The following is a 15,411-nucleotide window of genomic DNA, read 5'->3' on the forward strand; positions in this document are numbered from 1 at the left end:
CTTTTACCCTTTATACAATAGGGTAAAAACTTTAAACACGTGATAGAAAGTAAAGCTTTTTGAACTTAACTTATTTAAATGTTTCAGAAATATATATATATCATAAATTAAAGCTTATGTATTCTTTAATTTGAACAAAAAAAAATTGTCCCCATAACTTATTTACTATCTGTAAATGGTGGTCGTAGTCAAAAGTATGCTATTTTTGTGTTAAAATTCTCGGTTTAAAATTGTTAACAATATTTATAAATCAATATTTATAAAATAAATATTTTATATATATCTATGGATTTATTTTCATGGTGAAACGTACATTGAGATAAATAAAAAAATACGTTTTTTGTGTAAAAAATGCAAAATTCGAAAAAATTCAAAACATTTTTAAAAAGGAATTTATTTAATTTTAATCTTGTACGTTTTCCGAAGTCGTGAAAAAAGGTTGGGTACTCCATAAAATTACAATATTAAATTATTAAATATCAATTTATACTAAATTTAATTAATATAATTAGTATTTATTAATATATTATACTTATAAAACAATGAACTATTAATTAGGATATGGTTAAAGAAATAGGAGTTGATATTGCTTTCGGAATAATCCACAAATTTCTTAAAATTAAACACTATCTACAGACTTGCATCGAAGCTTTTTTCATGATAGTGAGTTTAATGACTGTCAGATTAAATATATACTTGTCTCAACTATGTCATGTTTACACTGTGACGCGACCCCAATGTATTGTCAACATTCTCAAGTTGCCTGTCAAAAATATATACTTATTATTCAAAAAAAATATTTCCTTTTATTGTTCTCATAACAATTAATATAATGAATATATATTTAAAATATTCTAAAATAATGAATTTAAATCGCATGTGTTTGTAAAGATGCTTAGAAATAACTACAATAAATTATTGTTATCGATTAAAATAGTTTAATCATATTTTATATCTTTTACATCAGATTTACACGTAGGATTTAGTAATAAAGTAACTTTAGTGAATAACTTTGTATCTCTGTGACGTTTTAACCGTTCCAAAAAAAAAAAAAAAAATCATAATTCATAAAATTAGGGTAAGAAAATGATTAAGAAAATATTTTAAAATTATAAAATAATGTTATATATTTGGGTCTAAATTATGACTACGAATCTCCTAAGATTTATAATTGATAATCTATGTATAAAGCAACGTGCACTGTGGATACATTGTTGATTTACTATGAAGGCAGTATTTTACATCGTTGTATACAAAAATAAAACCACGTAGAGATTTAAAATATTTATGTTTTGTAAAAGTCGAAGCAAACAAATAAATCAAAATAACTGATTAAGGAAATAGAAAACAATTAATTTGAATGAGACAGTTTAAATTGGGTAAAATAATAATATTCTTACCTCCATTTCACTCATTGTGTTTACATTATGACCGCATAATAAAAAATGAGAACACTGACTTCAAAATTCACCGTTAGATTACACTTGTACCATTTTATCAATCATATTTTGTGTTTGGTGAAATACGTCGTCAAAAAAGTGAATCAAAAAGTATTGTTTATTTAATAAAATCGCTACGCAAATACGCGAATACTTTACCAAGTATAGAGTTAAGAAAATTATATTATTTTTCAGCCAGATATTAAAATAAATTTAAAGATTATAATTGAAACAATTTAAATAAAAAGTATGTTTCGATTATGTTTTCACATGCATTTTATTGAAATATAAATAGGTGTAAGTTTCAGCTAAACAATTTTAGTAGCGTGTTTGCATGTTTTTTTTAAGTGTAAGAGAAATAAGACTACATGCTTGAGTTTAAGTAATGAAGTCTATTAAAACTAATACTTTGAAATTCAATGATATTAATAGACAAGTAAACTTAGAAGATTTGGGTTAGAAGCGCGTGATGAATGAAAATTTAACATCGTAATAAAACAATATCCTCTTAGTTTGAAGCGAAAATTTATTGTGTTATCTTTGTCGTTCAGTAAAAATAACTGAATGCTTACTAGATATACTGTTAAAAAATAACTTTCTCTAACGTTTAAATTAGGTCTATGTAAAACATGTCTACTGTAAGTGACAAAATAACATCAAAACAACCCATACTCTTAAAATCCATCATAAAACGCTTGTCGTTTATAATGTCTCTGGCGTATTATTCCATTTCAGTAATATTTTTGCAGTTTTTGCCCCTATTTTTTTTCACCCTCAACTGGATTTGTCGTTACCTCTCCCTCTATAACTTGGAAAGCAATAAAAATTGCACTCGATGGCATTTCATGTCTGAGAAGAACGGAAGCGGATTTTCTTTGCTTCCATACGACGGTCAAATCGATTTGCTTTTACGACGTTGCTAACAGTCTTGGGCATATTCACGTCACACAACGTTATATTTTCATATAACTGTCACATGTTTAGACTTACGGGCATTCACAAAATTCAATAGGATTACTTGAGTCTGATGTTTCACAATTCAACATCAATAAAATGTTTTCTGAATGTTCCCATCAACAATTCAATATTCTAGTTAAAATAACTAGTAATGTTTTCAAAGTTTTATTTTAAAATTAAAGTGATAAATTTTGTGCAACTAGTATATTTACGATTATTGTATGTAATGTTGAGGTTTATCGAATAGTCCATATTCTTGTCGATAAAAGTTAACATGCGTGGCCGAGAAAAACATAAAAATAGAAAAGTTTTGATTCTTAAGAAAACCTGACACTAATAATACCTTCAGAAGTATACAATGTTTCGTGCCTCTAACATTATTCCTACGTGCAGTTGAATTAGATATAAAATTTTATTATTACTAACGGTTTTAATAGTAAACATAATGTTTTTTTTAGAGATAAATTTACGTTAAGAGAAAGCAAGTAGAATCGTAATTCTATTGTATATTGTGAATGGAAGTAATTTTATCAAATTGGTATTGCAAAACTTACCTCATAATTATTTTATTAGAAAAATATATATTTATTAAAATATCTACGTACTTAGTTACTTCAATAAAAAAGGTTAATACCGCTACTATTCTTTAAATTTTATCCATAATTAATTAAAAGAAAGTTAAAAATAATTTTGTGAATACAATTAGTATAATGCAAATAATAACTCAGTTTACGACTTTATTTTAAGAAAAACATACAAAAACAACTTAAAGAAGTAAAAAATCACAACAAAGTTCATATAACATAAAATTATTATTTTAAAATATAAAAGCTTTTTTTTTTTATATCATAACCAGGCTTAATATTGGATTAGTATTGATATACTGGCACACAAATCTTACAAAATTCATTTTTTATAAGCAAGAAAGTAAAGTTTGCGAAACGTATTACATTTTAAATTAAGTCGCCGTAATATTTTATAAAGGAATTATATTCTGCACACGTTTTAACTTAAAAATAGGGGAGTTATATATTCTTTAACAAATAATCAGATATAAGACAAAAATACCCGATTGGTGAAATTTGTTGTTCTGTCCGAAATATTAAAACACAACATATATCTCAGTAGACTTAGTTATCAAATATATTTTTATTTATAAAATTATTGGTTAAATACAATAATGGTTGATGTATAGATATTATACATAATTTTCAGTTAAATAGTAAGAAATTACAGTAGTTCATTTACGGAAGTAGAGATTTATAAAATCAGGGATACAATTAGGCACTAGTCTAGTTTATTTATGTGTCTTACCATTGCCGATATAATCTAACTGACGGAATTAGATTTTCATGAGAATTGTAAGGTTTCGAAGGGATGTTATTTATTTATGAATGAAGATTCCAGAATATATTTTGCCTGTCGTAAAACCGCCGGTGTATCTACACCGTCGAAGTGACCAGGTATTATTATGCTGAACCCAATGATTTAAACATTGTGTTTGATTTATGGTGCAAAAATGTTTGAAATATGTATACAGATATATTATTTTGTCAGCACGATTTCAAAGTTGAAGCAATATTTTCATGGATTGTATTTCATTTATTATAACCACACGTAAAACCTTTTAAACTTTTAGAATTTTTAACACATTTGTCAAAATGAACTATCTTCTCGTTAAAGCCTAATAATATGATTCTTATAAGTATTGAATTTATCAATATTATTTAATTTGTTATATTTTGAATTAACTTTTGAATGATCTGTGAATAAATTGATTTAATGTTAAAAAATTCACATTCATAACTTATATGAAAAGTTGTCATTGTAATTCCTACAAAATTAAACGTTAGAGAGTGGTGTTAAAATTCACATGTCATTCAAACGCGCGTACAATGAACGACACGTTCACCTTAGCGTGATTCTCGGATGTGTTGTCAAATGTGCGTCTTCCCCTCGTGTCACATACGGCTTTTAGTTGAAGTACGTTTAATTTTTCTCTCTAAATTTTGTTCTGTCGACGTCTGGAAATTATAACCATTCACGCATCCGAGACTCTGTTAATTGCGATCCTACTACTAGACTCGGTGTTCCGTGCTTGTAGCTAAAACCACACCGGCCGACGACGTAGACAGTCCGTTTAATTTGACCCTGTGGCGACGGCAGTGGCTACAGAGAGGAAAAGACGCAAGGGTCCCTTGTTCTGCCAAAGGGTGTTTTATAAATTACTAGAGAGCAATAGATAGTGAAACAGAGAGAATAAAAAGAGAGACGACCAAGTGTACACGCGAAAGAGACAGAGAGTATAAGGAACACGGGTGGCTCAATTCATTTTTATCCCCACAGGGGAATGGGTAATACAAAACGAGGGGTGCGCCATTATTTGTTGTGTGTACGTACACACATTCGGTAAAAGCTCTGGCAGGACTAATAATAATATAGAGTCGAGTTTGACTTTGGCTCCGTATCAAATATACACCATCGTATACCATCGTTGGATCGCCGTAAAAAATTGATGATGATTTGGCGTGAAAACCTGTACCAAACACACCAAGTAACTCAATTGAAATTCGTTTATATCTGCAATGTTTTAGGACACGTACGGTTTTTTTTTTCAAGTTTTTTGACAAATTGAGGTAAACACACAGCGGCGGTGGGTAGCCGCAAAAATGGCGTGTGTATGCTTCGCTCTAACGAGGTGATATAGTATTCTCCACCTTTGCAAAATGTCAGCTACGAAATACCGATATTATTGCTTTGTCTAGTATGTCTCACTTTTGTACATCAATGCACTTCATCATTTATTGTACTGGAAGGCCGCGATGGAAAAGTGGCTGTATGTTGACAGTAGACAAGTCACGTTTCTACTTGACATTTATTTTTAATTTAAGCTCCACTGAGCATTCTTTATTTTTACAGCAATACCTGTGTACGCTTTATTGACAATATTAATAAAACAAATAAGAACAATGCTTTTAAAATCTTTTATAGCCTAAGAAAAATAAACGATTACTCAATGTCAGATAAAAAGCAATAACCGGAAGAGCCTTCGTTAGGCTCAGGCTAATACCAAAAAAACATCTCTTACTTTTTCATTAATATAAAAATAAGGGTCCGTCTAAATGTTTATCATGACTTACTTGTGTTGGTAGATCAGACAAATTAGAAAGAAGACCACAGCTTGTTTTTATTATTTATCTAAAAATGTAAGGCTAAATAAAGTCATTTGTGTTTGAAAAAAATGAAAATTATTATGACACAGAGAGAATTTCAATTTTTTTTTTTTTTAATCTTACATAACAACTTTTAATTTATCTGACATAATGTATGTCTTAGGGCAAAAATATTTTCGAACCTTTTTCGTTTTACAAGACATTATTATATTAGAAATTGCATAATTATATTTAATTATACTATCACAAATATCATACAATTAATTTACCCTTAAATTTCAAGTGCACAATAATACTATCTTATAACTAGATACAAATGAAACACGTGATATAAAATTTAATTTCATATGAAGTATGATATTATAGTATGTAAACTGACAGAATTCAATTCAATTGAATTTGATGGTAAATATTAAATGACATTTGAGTAAAATATGGGTTACATATTTTATTTTCCTTTAATCTAAAACAAATTTGATATACATATACCAATTATAGTAAGAGCAGTTTTATATAAAATTTAAAATATAGTAGCTTATACTTTAAATTGCCTACGTCTAGATAAAAAAAACCTTTGAACACTCAATATATTTCTGAACAAATATATAGTCATACGTTTTATTTGCTGTAGCCTCCTCTTTAATGCATACAGAAGGAAATTACTATACTCCAGAAAGTTCTTGTACTTTCGTAGTATAAAACAAACAAATAAATCTCAAAAAGTATACTTTTAAATAAATATTAGTCTCTTTAATTTTCTTATGTATTCAAGCTCTGGGAAATAGATACTTATTGCCTATAAAAATGTTTTGAATATATGTACCATTAATTTCAAAATCATACGAAATAAAAATATATATTATTTCATTTGTAAAATAATATGTCAATCCGTACAAATGCAATATATCAATAACATACAGGTTGTAGTTATCATTATGAATATAGGTCACTTATACCAAAGTACATTGACATGTATTGTAGTATAAACTAATCAAAACTCAAATTAAAATTTCTATGACATTTGAAACATTTTAATTGAATATATTTAATATTAATTGTTAAATTATGTCTCAATATTTCAAATTTAATCATACTCGTATAAGATGACTCATGTAGTGATTATCTATATATTTATTTATTAAAATTTTGTTTTAAATTAAAGACGTATTTCTTAGCTGAGTTTTCATAAAAATTGTATTTAGCTAGTAATTTGGAATATTATCTTTGAAATGAGAAGTAATCAACATAAACGCTTTTACTGCAAAAATAATTTTTTTTTGTAAACCTCAAGAGTACTTCATATTTGGTTTATGCGCACTTTAACTTCCAGATGTTGTTTTTACTTGTTATGAAAATTTATAAGTATTCGATTTATTTAAATTATAATAAATTAATTTTAGAAAATATAAATTAGTAGCGAAAATCTTAAAAAAATAAACTCTTGAAGTATCTTTTTTAAATCGCACTGACTTCAGACTTGCGAAGTTTACAAAAACAATTCAAAAAGTTAGAAACGAATGGTGGATGAACTGTGAGGTGTTTTTCTTCCCTTTTATAACAAACACGTTTTTAAAACCATAAAGCGAAACGGTATTTATTAATAAACGAACCCTCGATCGCGGTGTAGTGCCCTTTGCTAAAAAGGGGATGAAATTATTATTATAGATATAATACAATACCCAGGCGGTTGAATTATGTAATGTGTAACGCCTTGGTATGTATTTACATCTACGGCACATCAAAAAATATATCAGCTCACTACATCAAAAGTTATTGACTGACGGAATGTATGATATTTTACTAGATGTGCTTTTGTTTCAGGATAACCAATGGAATAAAGTCAAATGCGCATCTGGCACCAACGTTCCAAAAGGCAGAAGAGGGCATACTGCTCTTGTATACAGAAATTCCATGATTATTTACGGTGGTTACAGAGACCTAAAAGGATCCAGCGGCGAGATGTGGGCATTTCACTTTGGTAAGTTTTTTAATTAGAGTTATCAAAATAAAAGTTTTCTGTAGTAGGTTAATGCGACTCAAGTCTTGTTATCTCTATAAGTTTTATGACATAGGTATTTGGTAATATTAAAATTTTATTACTTAAATTAGTATAAAAAAATAATTGTTCTACTTCAACATTTTTAAGTTTTTTTTTAATGTATTTTTCTGTCAAATGTAATATTATAAATAAATACACTGGAAAATTCATTATGATTAAGGATATTAAATAAATTTTTTTTTCGATGAAGCTCTCTCAAACTTGTCCAACTTTGAATAATTCTGTCAGCCAATCTCACATAACTTTTGTAGATAATTTTATTTTTTAATCCTACAACTATTAGTATTATTTTTTATATAATACTCGCGAATTCAAAAAATATATCCTATATATTTTACATATATAGAAATTTATATTCTTGGTTATAGAGCTTATAAATTTTTTTGTTTAATAAAATATTCTCTTTGATATACTCTAAGGACGTGGTTTGTATCAATATTAGTAAATATTTCCATACAGTTTATAGTGTACTATTACTCAAATAACTATAAAGACTTTTTAAAACATATAAACATTCATTTTTTCTTGTTGTTTGACGTTTATTGTCTTACTAATAGTTATCAAAACTAACAAACAATACAAAAAAATGTTCAAACAGTGGTACGTCTGGCATTTTTAAATTACTCGAACCATCGTATAACCATTAATGTAATTTCATTTATACCCTAAAAAACTGTCTAGGCATTGTAATTAATGAATTAGAAGGCTAAGCTTAATCGTAAGACACTAGTTTTTGAAAAATGGATTCAAATCGAGCACTTAAGTTAAGTAAAGTTAATTAGAAAGCTATAAAGTATTTCATTAAATATTTTTCTAAGTGAATTATTTAATATCCTTGGCTAATACTTTGTTTTAAAACATCTTCCAAGTATTTTTAAATGAAACATGATTACGATTTTATGAAAAATTATATCAATTCTATTATTAATTTAAATTGTTCTGTAAACTAAAATTAAAAGGTATTAACAGAATAGCAGTTTAATGAGCATTAATTTTATAATAAAAAAATTAGTATTTAATAATGGGTAAACAAAAACATGCGTTTTACAAACACAATGATCATATCTGTTAGTTTTGTTTCAGCAAATATTTTGTTCAAATTAAATAACCGAATAGAAATTACGCACATAAAAAAAAATATACTACTTGCTCATAGTTTATATCACACTTTATGTTTAATATTTTACTTAAAATCAAATTAGTAGTCTGAATAAATAAATAATGGTTGTCAAAACATTTTTTCATCTGACATCATTTTCATTCTATATTAGTTCTATGAACTAATGATGTGATAAATATTAAAAATTTTATCATCTATAGTTAAACTTAATTTTTATAATTCCAAAATATTTTATTTCTAACAAATCACTATGTATTTTTAGGGAAAATTTAATTTATTTAAAAGTAAAAAATATCAGAGATAAATTGTGTTTAAAAAAATAAAATATAATGCAAATGGTATCCCTTATTTTCGCACCATTACATTTGTACGTGACGGATTAAGAATAAATTTATTCGTTTCTACTCTATTAAATATTCTATAGTTTTTTTTATTAATATTTTCAGATTCTCAGACTTGGCATCTCCTCTCCCAAGGAAAAACTACACCTCCCGCAAGACACAAACATTCAGCTATTATATACGGAGATGTCATGTGGGTATACGGCGGAATGACAGATTTGCAAGAGAGATCAGATTTATGGAAATTTGATTTTGGTATGAAAATGGTTTAAAATTTTATTATTAAGTATTCATAATGGAATTCCTCTCAACTTTATTATAATTATGAAAAATAATATCAATTTAAAGATTTGATTATTCAGTATAATTAATCATGATTATAATCAAAATAATTTTAAAGAAATTTCCTTTTTTAAATTCAAATTTTATGGCTTTGATATATTAGGCGAAATATTTACTTTTATTTTAGCATATGTTTTTATATGTTATAAAAAAAAATTATTAAAAAAGAACATTTATTGTTCATCAAAAACAGAAATTTAAACATAATTAAAAAAAAAAAAATGTATTCAACTTCTTTTTCAGTTATAAATGAACTCTAAGTAAACAATTTTGAATAAAGTGAATAGTAAAACTTTCTTCGAATAACTCATACGTCCTAAACAATTTTATACTACATTTTTCTTTTTCTTTTAGTTAGAAAAAAGTGGAGCATCGTTAAAAGTAAAGTTAATCCCGGACCATTACAAGGTCATAGCACCTGTAAAGTGATGGGGTCCATGGTTATTTTTGGTGGTAAAAAAGGAGGACAAATAAGCAACGATTTGTGGAAGTTTTATTTTGGTAATGTCTTTTTCTAATCAAATCAAGATTAAACAATCGAACCTAAACTTAAAACATATACAGAACACATTTTTTACAAACGAGGGCAAAACTAAATAAATTATTACTTATTTGAATTTTCATTAATTCTAATACTATCAGTTTATACATTTAAAAACTAAAATTTATATTTTAACTTTCGAAGATTTCGTGCGCTTTATTTTTAACAGTTAGTGTTAACTTTAATTGAGGTTTTGATTTAACTTTTAAAAGTATAAAATTGTATTTTAGTGATATTCAGATAAAATCAATGGTTTAATCATTAAATAATTTGCTCAATATTCAATGTTTACTTTTAAATTTTTCTAAAATAATATTTATTAATATAATTTTTTTTAATTATTAAAACTAATTGTTTTTAAACATAAACTAAAAAATAATAATTAACTAGTTTCTTATATATTTTGAATAAAAAAAAAATGATAAAATGACATACGTAAATATGTGTGTTCTGTACAAAATAATAATAATGATCTACACAACATATAACTTCTATAAAAATTATTATTAAATAATTTAGCTAGTGAAACTTGGGAGAAAATTCAAAATATGTATCCACAACCTCCACCAATTTGTGAAGCTATAGCAGTAGCTACGGCAGAGAAAACAGAATTTACATCAGTGAAACAGGGTCGAGAAAATGGTGTTCAAAGTCCATTAGCACGACGACCGAGATGTGGTCGATCAGTTGATAGATTGAGCTGTAGCGATAGGGATCAGATTCATATTCAACATCAACATCAATCTAGACCTGAGTCAAGAACAAGAGGTTCGAATGTGAACATCCTTAGAGAACTTTCAAAGCTATCTCAACTCAATTTGTATAAGTTTTCCAATAATAATGCTTACAGTATGTTAAGTAGTAAAGATAACGGAGAAACTCATCAACAGAATATGGTCAAGTCACAAAGTGTGAATGTTATTGCCAGATCATTAATATCGCCAGTTATACCTAACAATTCGCCTCCCAAATCATTTCGGATGCCTAGAGACCACATTTCCGTTCCTAATTTTGGTGCCGCTCTCACGCCTGTTGAGGCTGCAAAGCTTGTATATTTAGAAGACGAAGAAGCACCTAGTCCAAGAGTAGAAATTGACAATGATTTTGGGTCGGTACACATGAGGTTTCATCCAAACGGACCTTCATCGGCCATGTCTCTTAATAAAGTATTAAACCGTCGCAGTTATCCATTAACTAACTCGGCATCTTCCAGATTTGGCAATCCATATAGTACTCCAGAAGAACCTGGTGATATAACTTCTGGTTACGCAAGTATTGAGACCATGCACTTGTCGCCTAACAGCGAAGGACCAATGTGTTTTTCCAACCCGAATTACGTTGTGCAAGCTGATATACAAAATGCTATTTCGAAAGGTAAGTTATGTTTAATTTTATACTTAACACATAATTTAGTAGTTAATTCTGCTAATAGTGAATATATTGTCAATACCATATAATAAATATTTTATGTTTTAAAGGTGATTATGTCAAACTAAACAGTCCTCCAGATAGTTTATTGGAAGATAGTGATAATACGTTTGAAATGCGAGAAATGAACAGACCTGTACCTCCTAAAACATTGGCACTGAATTCATCTACGGCGTTTAATTCTTCTAAAGTTTATGCTCAATCTATCTCAGACGTTCGTGGTCCTCCACTAAAGGCCCGAGCTGTCAGTGCCAGCCGTACTGATCGTGATCAACAACAAGTGAAAGAATGCACAGTTTTCCTGTTAGGAGGAAATGAACAAGATGGATCAGTAACGGTATTTAAGAAACCAATGATAATGTGGAAACTCAGTATGTTCTTCCGAAATGTTTAGATATCATTGACAGAATTCCAAAAAGTTTTAGTTTTCTAATTGAAATATATTGCTAGAACAAAAAGTTGAAGATGCAAATGTTGCTAAGAATACCTTATTAAGCTTTGTGCGACGTAATAATTGATTTATTTAACTTTGGTTCCCTCCAATATTTTTAATAATTGTCATATAAGTTTTTATTGTTTTATGTTATTTTTCTGACTAAAATACTTCATTTATTAAAACAATTATTTTAGTACTTCTATTACCTACAAAAAATGTAGAGTCCGTCCGGTGTTTCACTTACTTGTTTTTCCGTCCACCAACAAATAAGTGAATATTAACAAACAATAACCACCGACAATACAATCCGCATTTTGCTTATATAAATACAATGATTTGTAAGAATTTTTAAATTTAAATATATATAACATTTTGCATATTAATTTTACAATAAACATTATGATGTATAGTTTAATATTTACTATATTCTATAAACCAGTACTAGGATCCAGAATGATTTCTGATCTAAGAAATTTTTTTCTATATCTAGTAAGTTAGTTTACCAACATCGAATTTTTTTAGAAAAATTCACGGTTAATAATTTAAAAAAATTTAAATAATATTAAATCACTTTTAAAACCTTAACCAAACCTAATACTTAAACTTTTTAAAAGTCAAATTTTAAGTTCAATTAATGATTCAAAGATGGTCATATAATATTTTTGTTTAATCTTTAATCTCTTTTCAAGATGTACTAAAAATATTTCAATATAAATAAACTTATTTACTAGATGTAAGAAAAATTGCCAGAACCGAAATTATTTCAGTTCTGTTATAAACTCTTAAATATTTTTACGCATGTGGCAAATTAAAATAAACGAAATTTATAACGTTTATAAGTATTATTATATTATGAAATGTGATAAATAATTACTAAGAAAGAGATTTCAAAAATTCTTATTATTAAATTATACTTTAATTTTTTATTTAATTTAGTAAAATAATTTAATTACTGGAAACTTTTGTAAGTAGTTATTATTCTTTACTTTGTCAGATATTTTATATTATCACTTTCAATTTTATACGATTAAAAGCTTAATTTATTTTTGAATACTATTTGAGTCCTAATTATATTACAAATTCACGATGGTAAATTTAAAAAAAAATTTATTTAGTTATGTAAAATGACATTAGAAGAATAAAAACCCTAAAAATTACTGCATTTGTTCTTTCAAGTTAAGAAAAGATATACATATAAAGAATTAATTAAATAATTACATTGTATATGAGTGAATAAAAATGTTTTTTGTGACTATTTTACAATAATTGATTAACTGGTACTGAATTAATAGATATCAAATATATGTTATTCATTTTTGGAAATTAATTAATAAGTTTTGTCATGAACTAAGTGTAATTAAAACATTTTATACTATCATAATTTCAAATTTTAAGGTATTATTTAAATCAAATATTTCACAGTTAACAAATAGATAGCTGAAAATGTAATGATTTTATGGCAATAATTAAAAAAAACATCAAAGAATTTTTTCATTAAAACTGTAAATTAATTTATTTTTCTCTAATACTTTTATTTAATTTTCAATGATTATAATATAAACTTTTTTTATTAACATTGATTGAATTAATAATTATTTGTATAATTACAATCAAATTTATATTATAAATGCTATTATATGATTAATTATTTATTTAATGACACAAAGTTATATTGTATAATATTTAAAAAACACGCTATAGGATATTTTTTTAAACAAAAATATTTGATAAATTAACAAAAAATTATTGTTAATGTACGAATACAGCCAATAATAATTTTTTGATAGTTAAACAAAAATTTAATAAAAGAGAATAAAATATTTCATTGATTTAACAATAATATATTTTATTTTAATCGGCTATATTTTTTTCCAGTGTAGTCTTAATGTCGTGTTATTGCTGTTAGTGTTGATATTTTAACTTTTACTATTTTCAAAGTGCAATATATTTATATCACTTAATTAATAAATTATTAAATTGACGTTATAATATTAATATTTAAATGTATTTCTTTAATATGTGTTCTTAATAAAATGTCAGTTACATTTCACATTCAATCACAAATTAAAAATTTGATGATAATAAAATGATAAGTTTTAACTATATTTATTATTTTATTAATAAGATGAATATAAAAATAAATGACTGATGTGTTAAAACCCACTTCCAAAAGTGTTTTTGTTTTTATTTGTTATTAAGTAGTTTTGTTAATTTTTTTTTTTTGTTACACTAGTTAGTATAAATTTGGACAAAATTAATTTGCCATTCTTTCATATCTATAAAATATTTTGTTTGTGTCTTAATTATACATTTAAAGTTTTTAAAACTAACCTAAGGTTTGAGTGCAATATAAAAATGTTTTTTAAAATATCATTTCTCAAAATTTATTATTGTATACTTTTTATACATTAAAACTAAATTTTATTTTAAATGAAGGATATTATTAATTAATATTAATATTAATTATTTAATATAATACGTCGGTTTTATACTTTTATGTAGCTATGTATATTACTATCTCAAACGCTGTATTGTGTAATTCGCTACATTTCAGTGGTTATACCTTTTTTGGTAATTATTTGACATACATTTCTATTATAATTAAACGTATATTTTGTATTTAAAACATGTTTTTACTTAATTGAATAAAATAATTTATTCCATTAATTTAGATAAACAATATCTGAATTAATTCGGATACTATTAATTTAAATTTTCCATAATTCTATATTTTGTCTACATATATATATATATATACAATTTATAATTTGTTTTCAATTAAATAGCATATGGTTAAAAGCAGTGGAAGAATATGCGGGGCTTAGTAAAAATTATTTTTTCGCCACGCATTTTGCATTAAATTTGAAGAAAGTGGTCCGTAGGCCACTTGGTGGATACCTCTTTTCGAGGAATTTTTTCATATCATTTCACACATGAATTAAAAAATGTAATAAATAATTAAAATTATTTAAACATTTTTCCAAATCAAATCCTATCATAAATAAAACCTCTATCATAAAAAATGCTTCCATGCAAATCTTTAGATAGTATTTAATTTTAAAAAATTGGTGTATTATTCCAAAACCTACATGATCTGTTATTTCCTTATTTATATCCTCATTAAGATAAAGTATGTCAAATGAAAAGGGATATAAATTTGATTTCTCATAAAAAAATTGTCTTGATCCATAAATTTTTCAATAAGTTATAGCATTATAAAGTTAAAAATGTAAAAAATAAAATCAAGAATTTTCACACAAAAATAGCATTCGGTAGTCATTTTCACCGTGAAGACAAAATTAAGTCCGAAATTTTATTATTCCATAATAAAGTATATTAAAATAGCTTTAATTTAAGATAAAAGTGTCAGACCTTTCGGAGCACTGTCAAAAGTTAAGTTGAAAATGTCATTTTTTTGTGAAAAGTTGTCATTTTTATTTCCCTCCCTGTGGGCAGGTAGAGGGTCAAATTTATAAAAAAATATATCAAATGATAGGTAAAGACATTAAACATCTATAAAAAAAAACACATCATAGTAAGGTTTGAGTAGGCGAAAGTTCAGATTAAAAAAATAT

General features: G+C 25.9%; 2 protein-coding genes across 3 annotated transcripts in view; both read left to right on the forward strand.

Annotated features, from left to right (window-relative positions):
- The window catches only part of LOC126903731 (uncharacterized), a 42,178-nt gene extending 29,525 nt beyond the window's left edge, over positions 1-12,653 (forward strand). Inside the window, exons 4-8 of one of the 2 annotated variants that reach the window (XM_050682165.1) lie at positions 7,391-7,547; positions 9,195-9,344; positions 9,786-9,932; positions 10,492-11,346; positions 11,451-12,653. In XM_050682165.1, the coding sequence (XP_050538122.1) occupies positions 7,391-7,547; positions 9,195-9,344; positions 9,786-9,932; positions 10,492-11,346; positions 11,451-11,794 (1,653 nt within the window). In that variant the 3' untranslated portion in view covers positions 11,795-12,653. The remainder of the gene's footprint in view (positions 1-7,390; positions 7,548-9,194; positions 9,345-9,785; positions 9,933-10,491; positions 11,347-11,450) is intronic. The other variant, XM_050682166.1, reaches the window with a different exon arrangement.
- The window catches only part of LOC126903745 (protein RER1), a 67,864-nt gene that overhangs the window by 46,248 nt on the left and 6,205 nt on the right, over positions 1-15,411 (forward strand). The window lies entirely within an intron of this gene.

Source organism: Daktulosphaira vitifoliae, unplaced genomic scaffold, assembly GCF_025091365.1.
Source record: "Daktulosphaira vitifoliae isolate Bord-2020 unplaced genomic scaffold, ASM2509136v1 Scaffold_4, whole genome shotgun sequence".
Lineage (NCBI taxonomy): Eukaryota > Metazoa > Arthropoda > Insecta > Hemiptera > Phylloxeridae > Daktulosphaira > Daktulosphaira vitifoliae.